Source organism: Dermacentor variabilis, chromosome 8, assembly GCF_050947875.1.
Source record: "Dermacentor variabilis isolate Ectoservices chromosome 8, ASM5094787v1, whole genome shotgun sequence".
NCBI classification, from domain to species: domain Eukaryota; kingdom Metazoa; phylum Arthropoda; class Arachnida; order Ixodida; family Ixodidae; genus Dermacentor; species Dermacentor variabilis.
The window spans coordinates 34910802-34923009 of NC_134575.1; the positions used below are offsets into that span (position 1 = coordinate 34910802).

At 44.2% G+C, this 12208-nt stretch overlaps 2 protein-coding genes across 4 annotated transcripts; one reads left to right on the forward strand and one right to left on the reverse strand.

The window, feature by feature from the left end:
• Window positions 1-220: 220 nt before the first annotated feature.
• Window positions 221-1034, reverse strand: Polr3I (RNA polymerase III subunit I). The gene has a single exon (XM_075701760.1). It carries the CDS (start codon window positions 910-912, stop codon window positions 445-447), a length of 468 nt encoding a protein of 155 aa, XP_075557875.1. The 5' UTR covers window positions 913-1034; the 3' UTR covers window positions 221-444.
• A 432-nt stretch (window positions 1035-1466) lies between these two features.
• Window positions 1467-11899, forward strand: LOC142589984 (peroxynitrite isomerase THAP4-like). 3 transcript variants are annotated; one of them, XM_075701761.1, is made up of 8 exons: window positions 1467-1916; window positions 4811-4952; window positions 5138-5263; window positions 5352-5472; window positions 5630-5666; window positions 6952-7092; window positions 9763-9905; window positions 11707-11899. In XM_075701761.1, the coding sequence occupies exons 1-4, from the start codon at window positions 1593-1595 to the stop codon at window positions 5375-5377; spliced, it is 618 nt and encodes a 205-aa protein (XP_075557876.1). In that variant the 5' UTR covers window positions 1467-1592; the 3' UTR covers window positions 5378-5472; window positions 5630-5666; window positions 6952-7092; window positions 9763-9905; window positions 11707-11899. The 3 variants fall into 3 exon arrangements, with proteins under 3 accessions (XP_075557876.1, XP_075557877.1, XP_075557878.1); XM_075701762.1 differs by lacking the exon at window positions 5630-5666; XM_075701763.1 differs by lacking the exons at window positions 9763-9905; window positions 11707-11899 and adding an exon at window positions 7164-7758.
• The last annotated feature ends 309 nt before the right edge of the window (window positions 11900-12208 follow it).

Below are 12208 nucleotides of genomic sequence, written 5' to 3' on the forward strand. Positions count from 1 at the left end.
AGCGTTCAGTCGGCCCCGTAGTTTACGTGCATAATCCAAGACAATCTAATCCAGTCTCCGCGTGCGTGTGTTTGTTTTTGCAAGTTTTGCGTACTTTAAGACACGCTTTGCTGTTACTGCGGTAGGCGATCGTAGTTTTGATCGCGGCATTGCCACTGGCACTTCTGTCGGCCCGCGCCCTAATAAGGCTGGCCCACTAAAGTAAAAGAAAAACAGCGGAACGATGACAGACGAATATTTAATTACAGGATCTGGCAGGTTTCGTCACGCAAACCGCAGGCACTGTACAAAAGGTTTCATGCCGCCGAAATTTATCGGGGCAAACGAAACAAACAGGGTATACGTTATGACTGCAATCCACTGCGCTCCTTCCAAATCACAGTCCGACAGGTTGCGTCGCAGTATTCACACACACACTCGCACTCATATCCGCACGCCTGCTGGTCATTCGCACTGCATCGATTCCTCATCGCCTTCTTCGCCTTCCTGCACTGCTTTTTCAGGTTCCTCGTCCTTAATAGGAGGCAGCGTGCGTTCCACAAGTTCCAGAATGGTGGCCACGTCTTCTTCGGACAGTCGCTCCTCGCTTTCCTCGATGAGCAGTTGGATCTCCACTGGCGAGGTCGGCCTGTGGTTGATAAGTTGCAGTTTTTCTATTTTAGTCAGTTTGAATGGTAGCGCGGTTATCTGTCGGAGGAAGTCCTCGATGTGCTGGTCGGTCTGTCGAACGCACGCTGTTTCTTCCAGATAAGTGATCGTCTCGTACGACACCGTAGCCAGGTTGGGCACCGTCCGAGCGGCCGCCTTGCCTGCGCCGCTTACCGAAGCCTTCTTGTCACTTTGCAAGTCTTTGAGCAGCTTGAGCACCTCGAAGTTGCTGAGGAACGCGGAGTTTTCCTTGATTATCTTCATTGCGCCTCTCACAACAGCGGCGTCTTCTGCGCCGCTACCGTGCGTCGCCGGCCGTGTTGTGATATTTTCGGCTAGAGTAATCACACAGAAGTCATGGAGAAGTGGTGAACGGTAGAGATGACGACATCGCTTGACTTGTTGCGCCGTCTATGCTCGCCCTCTACAGTGACGCGTAGCCTCCGAGATTCTCGCTTCAAATGTTTCGTTTGCTTCGTTGCCGATGGTACCAAGGTGATGGTACGACAGGTGATGTTGATGTATGTATTGATTTCTCTCTCAAATGCAACTAATGTCATACAACGTGGTCCAGCGGTTGACCGACAAACGCACTTCCGCGCTTTGCAGTTGGCGCCGACTTGGGCTAGGTTCGCTATAGATGCATAGGAAATTGATGTCAGAGTATTCTTGGCAAAAGCCGCCAGGGCCGGTAATTCACTAATTTTCTTATTGGCAGCCTTTAAAAGCACGATCGAGCACCTGGCGGTGAGCGGATGCGGATATGGCGTAAGTCCCGGAATCGTATACCATAGAGTTTCCTATGTCGTATACGACTGCTGATCTCTCAGTCTGTCTTGGTCTGTCTCAGCGCACGTTAGGCGCACCGCTCGCTCAGTTCAACATTTCTCGGCGCGCTTTCTCGTTGCGCTCGTTTGAGCCTCGAGATTTGAGTTGGTGCAAAAATGCCGACGCGCTGCGTGGCCGTCGGGTGCTCGAACACGTACTCGACGCTTGGAACCAGCTTTCACATGTTTCCAAGAGACCAACAAGTACGAAAGCTGTGGGTGCTTGCAGTGCGGCGCGAAAACTGGCAGCCGACGAGAAGCAGCATGCTTTGTTCGGCGCACTTCAAGAAAGACGATTTCGTGTACAACCCAAGTTTGACTGTGGAAATGCCTTACAAAATGAAGAGGGTGCTCAAGCCCGGCTCGGTGCCTTCCGCCTTCAGCCGCAATCGCAACAGCGGAGAGTATTCGCCAGAGATAGAGAAGCGCCGACGGCCCGAGGTATTATTGGGCCTCTCTGATTTTCTATTTCTGGCTACCCGCGCGCTGATGATGATGATGGTGATGAACCTCTACCATGGCTCGTACCACGGCTCGTGCCCACTAAGGGGCGGAGGCGAAGAATCGGGCAGCACTAGGTAGCTAAATAAATTTCTTATTTCAAAATGAGAAATGCAAAGTAAAAAAAAACAAGATTTCAGAGTAACTAAACTATAGCATGCTAGCGAGCTGTCAGACTAACAGAAGGGTGAATTTTAAGAGGTTACAATCAAGGAGGGAATAAATAGAATGTTAATAATAAATTAGAAGAAACCAATTTCAGTGAGCTGAATGCTGATCAGATAGGTAGAGTAAAGCTACAATAATTAGCAGGGTAGTCATTTTGTTTCAGTTGAAAAATCCAAGCACTGCTCAAAAAACATCTCTGTGGCTATGACCTAGGGTTGAGGCCCCAAATGATAATATTACTGGTGTACTTAATCCTAATCTGATTTTGCAGAGTGGAGCTTTCAGTAATATCTTTCTCTGACGTTTGAATACCTTCGGCGTGATAAAAAGTAATGGTCAGTTGATTCAGTTTCCTTGCAATTGTGGCATAGAGGAGACGTCGTTGGACCAGCTCTATGTAAATAGAAATTCAAATGTGGGATGTGACAGCGTAAACTGGTGTATGTGACTTCCAACTGCCGAGAAGGACACCACTGTTTAGTCCAGTAAAAACCGAGATGCTGAAAGTCTGGAGATGGTATCGGCGATAATTTGCTTAAATCGTTTTGTAGGCAAAGCTTTCTGTATCTCGATGCGGTGAAGTAAGCTGTATCCGGTAAAATAAGAATCATAAGGTCAACTTAAAGACGTTCTAATAAAGCTGCCATTTCCACGGTTTCCAGGAACCCACAGCATTTGTAATATCGTAGGAACTAAATTTTGGAACACATTTAAGGTGGTTGTATTTGTTGGCGAGGAAAGCGACGCAGATACGAACAGAGAATCTGTAACTACGACAGCTCACAATTTATTTCTGCCAATAATTCTGCTGTGAAGGTAGGCGTGTAATCTGGTAGGACGAACAGAGAGGAAAGATGTCTATGCCAGCCTTCTCATCTGACAGTGAAGCATCAGTGGCTATTATTTGTTTCCAGATGAGAAAGCTAATCTTGTAATTGGTCATTTAAACATTGGAATGGCATTAGTATAGCATTTAATTAGAAAATATAGCCAAATTCAATCTAGAAGCTTTTCTTGGATTGACTTATTGGGTCAATATGTTGAATTTGCACTTTCAGTGGTATTAGCTGTGCCTGTATGAATTCGTGCTTCCATATACAGAACAGTGTTTGCAGCAAACTTAGGGACTCCAAGGTGTAATCACAGAGGTTCCCTTTCTAATAGTATCAGAGGCAGAATTTCATGTGCTGGGCTGCCGGAAAACAAGACGCCCAAATTCCATGATGGGTCGGACAAACATTTTATATATCATAATTAATGTATGTCTTTGCAACCCATATTGTCAGTTATTGATCTTACATGACCATCTCACAGCACGAGATGCCTTAGACGCAACTTTTAAATTCATAAGCATTTCTATGCCTACCCAATGAGAAATTTGTCCATCACCTAAGACACTGAATGGCTCATACCCTCACAAGCAGGCAAAAAATGCAATGGCTCATATTCACGTAAGGCACAGGCCACAAGTGCTCAGCAAAGTGAAGTGAACAGTGCATATATTAATTGAAATCACCCTTACAACACACAGAACAGCATACGTCTGAATAAAGAACAAGCTCAAAACAAGCATCTGAACCATCAATGAAGCATTGCATACTCCCCATCAGCAAATGTCGCAGTGGTTTTGCAACAGCTTCGCTAAATTAACCTTAATTCACCTTAACACAAAAGGTTGTGGGTTCAACTCCTACCAAAGGTCGAGGGTTTGAATACCTTAATTAACTCCATCTTAATTAGCTTAACATTACCTTAACACCAATGGCCGTGGGTTTGAGTGCCGCAGTGAACTCCATCTTCATTAAGCCTGCCATGCCATGTTCGTTATCAAACATGATAAGCAAATGACCGATGAGGGTTGATAAGGGTTTATATTGGTCGGATCAAGTTCCATAACATTGATAATGACACCGGGCTGCATGGAGATGAGTAAGTGGCACAATGCTTACCTACGTATACTTGGGCAACTACCAGAGGAGTTTCTGCGTGAATTTTTCAATGTGGCTTTTCCAGTTTAGTGTCGTTCCCTACATCTGTGATTCCCAGTTATTTAAGAGGATCCACCTGGGGAATTAACTTTTGACGATACATAGGTGAAATGTGAATGGGGAACATCTAAAGAGCTGCCAGAGCCAGCTAGAGCACCTTCATTTTTCTCGGGTTGCTCTGCCCACCGCGCACCACACTTCTGCCGCATGTTTATTCGACTGGACGGTTCTGGCTACCCGCGGACTGCCAGAAGCAGCCAGGATGATTTTGGTCCGGCTTCTCTCTGGAAGTTCTCTGGCTAGCAGACGACAAAAAGAGGTGATGAGCGCTCGTCGCCATTTTTGGGGGGACTTGATTGCAACGCAAGTGCTTGAGGGCCTTTACCTCACTCAGCCAACTGGCTACGGTCACCTTTGGATTGCAATACGTCTAGCGCTATCTTTCTGAGTTTCTAATGCACCATTCCGCCTTGCGAGGCAGTGCCATACAAATGGCTGCAAACCATTTGAAGCTTTCTTTTATGTCTGCGTGTCCCGTGAAGGCTTCTTCCCACGCTCAAATTTCGCATTAGGGAGTACCGCAATAATCTGTGCATTTTTTTTCCTACTTGAACTGAAGCCTTAAGAAAAAGTAAGTCGTTGATTCATTGTGCTCATTTTATCGTTTGTAATTTCTAGATTGTGAACAGCGCACTGCCAGGCACGCAAGCTTCGACCGTGCTTGCAATCACTGCACTTGAGCTTGAAAAAGATGAAGACATTGAAGAAGAGGCTGACCTCTGTGCTGTCGAAACAGACAATGAAGGCTCGCAAAGTGACGGTAAGTAGACATGGCCATCGATATGTGCCGCAGTGTCTCCACCCACAAAGTGCGATTTGCGAGTTCGTGGGAAGCTAGTTCACAATTTTAACAAAGAGAGAATCAGATTTTCTTTATAAAATTGAAGGTACATTTCTGCTGCAGTTCATTCCCCGTGTATTCCTTCCTTATAACCGTTCTTCCAGGTTATTCTGCTTGCTGCCCGGCTTATGGTCACGAAGAACTTGAGACGTCAAAATACGTGCAAGTGAATTTCGGGAAAACCTGCGCACAAAAGGCCACAATGACAACACGTCTACACAGAACATGTGGTATGTTTCAAAAGTCAGATTTTCTTGCTTTTGTCATTAAATCTTTAATACTGTTTATTCATTTATTACTTCTTTTTTTTTTCCTAAGGTGCTCAGACAGATGAGCAGCTTTGAGCCAGGGCTTGTCTGCAGTTCCACACCAATCATGGATTGGGCACCTCACTGTGACCTGACTTCACCTTGCCCAGAGTGCGAAAACACAAATGACAGTATGTGATCATAAAAATTGGAATGTCTATGAAATTGACTCGCAAGACAAAAAGTATTGCAGTCAGAAGCAAGCATGTGCATGGAAAAAGTATTCCACATGTACCACACTCTTTGCCATACCCAGTTAAACCAACACAAATTTTTTTTTTCTTGCAGCCATCAGGTGCCTGCAAGCATGCATGCGATTTCAGAGGTGAAATATACATCATCTTCAACAGCCGCCTCATACATTTGCTTGAATGCTGCAGGACTTGACAGGCTACATGCAACGTGCAAAAGGCAACAGATAGATGCCTTTTGCACCTCACGCCCATGTGTCCGCTACAGCACGTACGGTCGTGGGAAAGCCAGCCATTGCTAAATAGAAAGGCAAAATCCATCTTGCTGGTTGACATATCTTGGCATCTAGAAATGAGAATAGAACAAGTGATGAGTTGGTTGCACTTTTAAGTTAGCATAGGCATTTTACCTAAGACAAAAGAAAAACAAGTCAAGTAGACGAGGCCGCATCAAACTTCCTGACTGCCACCTTTGTTTTGCAGTTTTTTTTTTCTTTTTTTTTCTTTTTTCTTTTTTTTTTCTTTTTACTAAAGGCCAACCTACATGTACACTTGGCACAACGCGAAAGCTCGCGACGGCATGCCTTGCATTTGCTGCACCTCACAAGGAATGGTGGTTTGCATCTGGAATGGACGCGTGCCAGGGCACTCCCGCTTGGCTCACTCTAGCCGTTCTGACAGACATTGTTTCGTACTTTGTTATTGACTGCTTTTGAAGTGCTGAAATATTGCCAAGCAAAATTGTTTTATTTTTCGTTAGATCAGTGCAAAACGTAAAGAAAAAAAGTACATTCTTGCATGACACAAATCTGCCTCACTGAGTGTCGATTGCCCCCACGCTGTAGTTACATAGCCAGGCTATAGCCAGGAAACACTAGACAGCCAAGCACCGATGCTTGTCTGGAACAGATATCCATGCTTGCGCTGCACATGGATGTGTACAGTCTGTCCCGCACCATCTTCGCATGCGTAGGTGTGCCAGTGCAAGCTTTCACGCACCAGCAAGTGTACATGTAGTCTGGCCTTAAGGCAACTGCGTGGCCTCCGCGATCAGCTCCGGCGGCGCGCCGCCGGGCACAACTTTCTTTAGCAGCTTTACATTCTTATATGGTAGGTAACGAGTAGGGGCTGAGTTGTGTTGCCTCCTGTATTAGAGCACTAAGGGTATGAAAGCGTCACTTGTGCACAAGCATGAAATGTTTTTCAGGAGCTTAGCTCTAATGTATAGCTGCGCACAATTTCAGCATGTCAGAAATATCATAATTAGCCTTGATGTGCAGCCTAGGTGTGCCATTAGCCTAGGTGTGCCATTTGGATTTGTGCAAAAGTGCTTTTTCTGTTGCTGGCAGACGTTGCACTCTGCTACAGAGGTTATGATTTATGTGCCTCCTTATTTTGTACCCCATCACATATATGTAGGTGTGATCCTGTTCACAAGTTCAAGCCCAAAAAGAAGCACTGCACCTAGCATTGGTGCAATGCACCATTGGTGTGGCTGTTCCTAAGGTTCAGCTCTACATAGTCATTCAGGCTGCCCTGTTGTCTCCATCCGTGCACAACGTAAGAAAATTTAACTATCAAAAGGCATTCATTAACTAACATTGATGTACTGGTTGTCCTATACTTTCAAGTGAACATAACTTTGGACGGAACAGAGGCACCTAACAAATGAAGCCATCAAACAGCAGCCTCTCAGTCTGGCAGAAAATGGCAGATGTGACTGACCAAGGTTCAATGCCAAGTATCTGATGCGCTCATTGACGGACACTAACTGTGACATCACCTTGAATACAGAGCTGGGGCAGGTACATTATATTTTTTGAGCTCAATAACAACATATTGCATTCGAATGTTAATCGATGCATGTTTACGATGGTCAGTGAAGTTGGCAACAGTGTGCACATGGAACACGAATGTCTTTAAAAAAGGTTTCAATTTCCTAGCATGACTGAATTGCTGTATCAGCAGCATTGTAACTGACCGGCACAGCTCCATCTGGGCATTTTTGAAAAGTGCTACCCAGAGGCCATATTCTGTAACGGTTCACTTTTGGAACCGGTTCGCTCTGGCTGTTACGTTGCTCAGAGAAAGAGTAGGACGTCGCGGCGGAAAGGACACCAATCGCAGAACGACGATCTGCCAGGAGGTAACGTCATAGATTTTGTTTGTACCTTGGGGACAACGTAGTCATTGAAAGATGTTGCCAGTTCGGAAAAAAAATAGTGGTTCGTATAAAATGCCTGCACGTTTAATTTCCGGTATTAGCTGCGAGCTTCCGACGCAAACAGCTGGTGGTTTAATTAATTTTATGCAGCTTTGTTTTATTTTTTCGGGGCTAGGTGGTGCGTCATGCGATTAGTAATCAAGGAGGTTCTCTAGGTCTAAGCTGCAGCTCTAGTAGGATGGCTGAGCTTCTTAGTGCGAGTCATTGCAATGATAGTTGCGTTGTGTCCACACATCCCACAGCTTCGAGAATCTTGCCACAGTCAAGGAAGTGTTCCTTGACTAGGGCTTTCTCCTTCACTGTGCAGGGAAATCCCACCTGCACTTTTTAGTTTCCTTCAACCGTATTGGCCCTAGCGCAGCGGTAATTATGCGACTGACTGAAGGTTGCGAGAACACAATCGCTTCTTCATTCCAGACTCACTGTTGAAAACAACCAGAGGCAAAAGAACACAGCGCGCACAGCCCTTTTGTCGCAATGTCAATGCCACTAAATCTTGTGGTCCGAGATATTCTAGCTCATCGCAAATCCATCGCACTATATCTTCGGTGATCCTAAAATGTCTTTGGAACTCGTCTTTGCTCATGTCGAACACATCGCACCAATGCCTATCATCACATCGTTGACTTTCGCCAACGCTGCCAGCAACAGACAAATAGAGCGGCCATTGGCGTCTCTGTCTCATCCGTGAGCCTGGCAGACGACCACAGTAGCCTTAGCAACCCTCGAGATCATGCTTGCGACCACATGCGACCCTTTGCGGCTTCACTCGTTGCAGACGATGAGTTCCCTTTTCAGATGATTGACAACCTGTGTGACGACAACAAAATTTATAGTAACACCCACCAGGGATGATGACAACAAAGCGCCGGCCAATGGCATTCGTGACGGCAAACCAGTTCCACAGTGAACCGTTACAGAAGATGACCCCAGATGTTCATGTTTTTGACTGCTTGCATGCTGAAAGACAAGCATACTACAAGCTAAAACTACACTCTTTGAAAAATATGCGGAATGAAATCTTTCTGGCCCTTTGATGGTATTTCAGGCATCAAGAAAGAAATGGTTGCTGTTTCAGAATGCCATGCTTTGGAGATACTAGTGAAGTGGTCCTGAGCAACTGTAAATCATTGGTGTACAGCATCAAGTGATCATAAATAAGAAATGTTTTTATTTCCAACAAACTTTGTTGGGGGTCCTCCAAGCAAAAAACTGCGACATACAGCTTGAATGTGCCTGAGGGCGCTCGCACGGGCATCTTGAGGCATGGGCATTTATTTAATGGAACATCTCTAACCAACCATGCCGTTAATATTCAAGAGCATGACTCTGCTGCTGTTCCTAGATATGCCCATGCTGATTTGAGTGGAGATGAGAGGCTGTGGCTGGATGAGGGTAGTTTATCTGGTATAATTCTGTGTGAAAATGTCCTATAAGATATATGTGCTTTTCTTAAAAGGGGTACGCTCATCACAAGCTCCATGGCATCATCCATGCACCAACGCTGCTCATAGACATTGGCCAGCTCTCCACAACGAACCGTACATACAGCCTCATATGTCAGTATCGTTATATATGTCATTATATCATATCATTATTAAGACGTGTCGTTATCGTTGTGGTGGAATGAAAGCTAGGTAAATACTTCCACAATTGTTCAGACGCACATCATCATGTACCTAGCAATGCCGGTTTTATAAGAGTCCTGAACTGATCATTAAGCTGGTACCATATCTCATATTTGACTGCATCAGTCACACTATAGTAAAACCTTGTTATACCAAAGTTAAGGAGGTGCCAAGTTTAATTCGTTATATCCATTACGCACATACTGCAATATCAATTTTATGGGAATCCTGGGAGGGGTGGGTGTGATTTCACTTACTTCATTATTTCATTATAACGAGGTATGACTGCATCAACAAACTCCTAAAATTATAGTCTTAAGTTATATGCAATTCATCAAAGCTTTCTTCTTGTTCTCCTGTTCGTGCTTCTCCGTACAGAGTGGCGATTGCTGCCATACACTACAATGAAAATGGAGTTCGCCAACAAGCACATGGGATCATCAGTGAAAAGAGGGGCTGCGTGATCTAGGAAGGAACGACGCAGAGAGGCCACCATTCCTACTGTGAAGAGCCATCCTACGGTAAATGTCAATTTTTGAGTCTTATAGATGTTGAAAACAAATTCATAAACTACTAGAATTGGTAGACAGTATGGTCATTAGTTTTTTGCAGCGCCAGTGTACATCGGGAGCTATGAAGCCACTTTGAATAGTTACCAGTTGAGGAGTTGTGCAACTACAGCGAAAAAACATTGTCAGGAACCACTGAAGATGAGCGTCAACAACAGCATTTTTGGTATGACCTGCTGCATATCCCTATAACATCCATGAATTACGAAAGCTTACGGCCACATCAGCACACTCACGGAGTGGCAGTCTCACTGCCAACCACTAGCCAAATAGTTCTAGGATGCATATCTCTTGCTGTAATCGCATCACCTTAGTTGAAACTCTGTAGCAATTCTTACTATCCCTAGTATCATGGCTGCAACTTGGTGGCAATGGCTGTTCATCAAGCAACCGCGCTCGATGCGGAGGTGTCTCTTTCGGATGGGACGCTATCAATTTAATATATTCAAGTGCACCTCTTGTGTCACCTTCGTACATCCGTTACGAGAGTTTGACCAAGAATGCGCATGTGCTAGTATCGCATATGCATTGTCGTGTTGTCTATTCAGGCACACACTCAGTGATGCAAGTTGTCCATTCAGCCCCTCATCTAGTGGCCCTTGTTATCTGCTTGGCAACATGGCAGCCAGCACATGTATAGTGACCGAAGTTGACTTTCCTCCTATGCATGGTCAGGAACGTATAAATTGCAAATTGAGGATAAGAGGGAAAGAAGGTCACTGCTCTAATAAGCACCCAGGCAAAAGTAAGTGGCATTTGTTCTCTTTAGACGACACTCCGAGTCTAATTGTGGTTTTATAAATGCAGGCTTAATGTTGTGAGTCCCCCCAGCCAGTGATTCATCACTGTATTCGAGACTCATTGCAAAGAAAGAAAAATTCTCATTGTGTGCTACACACAAAGAAATTGTTACTTTGTTATTTGTTACGCATGCAAGTTATTACTTGTCAAGAAATCAATCTTGTTCGTAAACACGTGAAAAAATGTTAGTAGTACAATTGTTAAGGGGAGACCCTGCATCTATGAACTTTTCAATTTCTGAATAGATTTTGATGAACTTGCATAGTTTACGTATTTCCATGTGCTAATTTAAGGTATACATTCAGTTTTCTTGCGTAGTAAATATCTTTCTAGAAATTTAAGAAATTCATAACTTGCTCGGAGGTGGACTGTTTACAAAAATATATGTGGTGTAATATATATTAACATATAAAAATGATCTTGACTAATCTGAGTATGCAGTAATACAAGATTGAATGCTCTAGGCTGATTTGAACCAAAGTTACAGCATGTCAAACTGTTTAAAGTATGGACCCATAATAACACCCAGGACAAATGATTACTTTTTTAATAATTCTGTCATAATGTTTGTCTATATTATATTCCCACTGCAATGTGTATATTTGTCTACCTTTCTGACAAACAAGTAGTTATTGTGATAGGATGAGAGGAACCAGAAATATTATCACTCCAAAACAGTGATTCTGCCAGCAATGCTGTTTAGAGAAAACGAAGAAAAACATTCCACAACCTGTTTATCATGATTATAAGCTGAGGCTAAATCAATCAAGAATGATACAGGGATGCAGTCGAGGAAGAATAAATGCTCTACACCAATCTGGAGCAATAGGATGCATAAAGATATTTTGGGCCAATTTTCGGCTCCATAAAGCAGAGTCTCCCCTTAAGTGAGAACTTGATTTAGGCTGTCGTGTCTCAAGAGATAGCATGTCCTATGCACTGCTTCTTCCAGGCTATGTTCGCTCTCTTCTCGAGGAAACACTTTTGAAGTACCACAGCTACGAGGAAACATTGGGAGCTACCAGAGGCATCCAGTCTGCTCCACCAAGCACTGCTAGTAGACTTTTAGTTGGTTTGTATGTGTGATGGTTGGTTTTAATTGTATGTACATGTTTGGTTAACAATCAGGTTTGTTGTTTCCTTTCTCCACTGTCGGTTCTCCTCAGTGGTGGCCAGAACAATTCAAATCATGTGTGAATACACTCCCAGGCAAACAACCCCACGTTAACCTAAGCAAACCAAATCATAACAACCCTACATCGCTCCCGTTTCAACACATGGAGACTCAGTGTTAGCTGTTCAAAGTAAGTACCATGTAGCAAGTTAGGACAAAAGTTGCACCTTTGCTAATTGCATACTGATGTTCTCTAAATGTCCCAATGCTGCTAGCTGTTGACACTGAGATCATCGGTGCGGTAGGTTCTACTGTTGCCTGTTGTGATGAAGCCAGTCAG

Coding starts and splice junctions, on each gene's coding strand:
- Polr3I (XM_075701760.1), bottom strand. CDS start 912: ATGAAGATAATCAAGGAAAACTCCGCGTTCCTCAGCAACTTCGAGGTG.
- LOC142589984 (XM_075701761.1), top strand. CDS start 1,593: ATGCCGACGCGCTGCGTGGCCGTCGGGTGCTCGAACACGTACTCGACG. Junction 1,917..4,810: donor AGAAGCGCCGACGGCCCGAG/GTATTATTGGGC, acceptor TGTAATTTCTAG/ATTGTGAACAGCGCACTGCC. Junction 5,264..5,351: donor ACGTCTACACAGAACATGTG/GTATGTTTCAAA, acceptor TTTTTTCCTAAG/GTGCTCAGACAGATGAGCAG.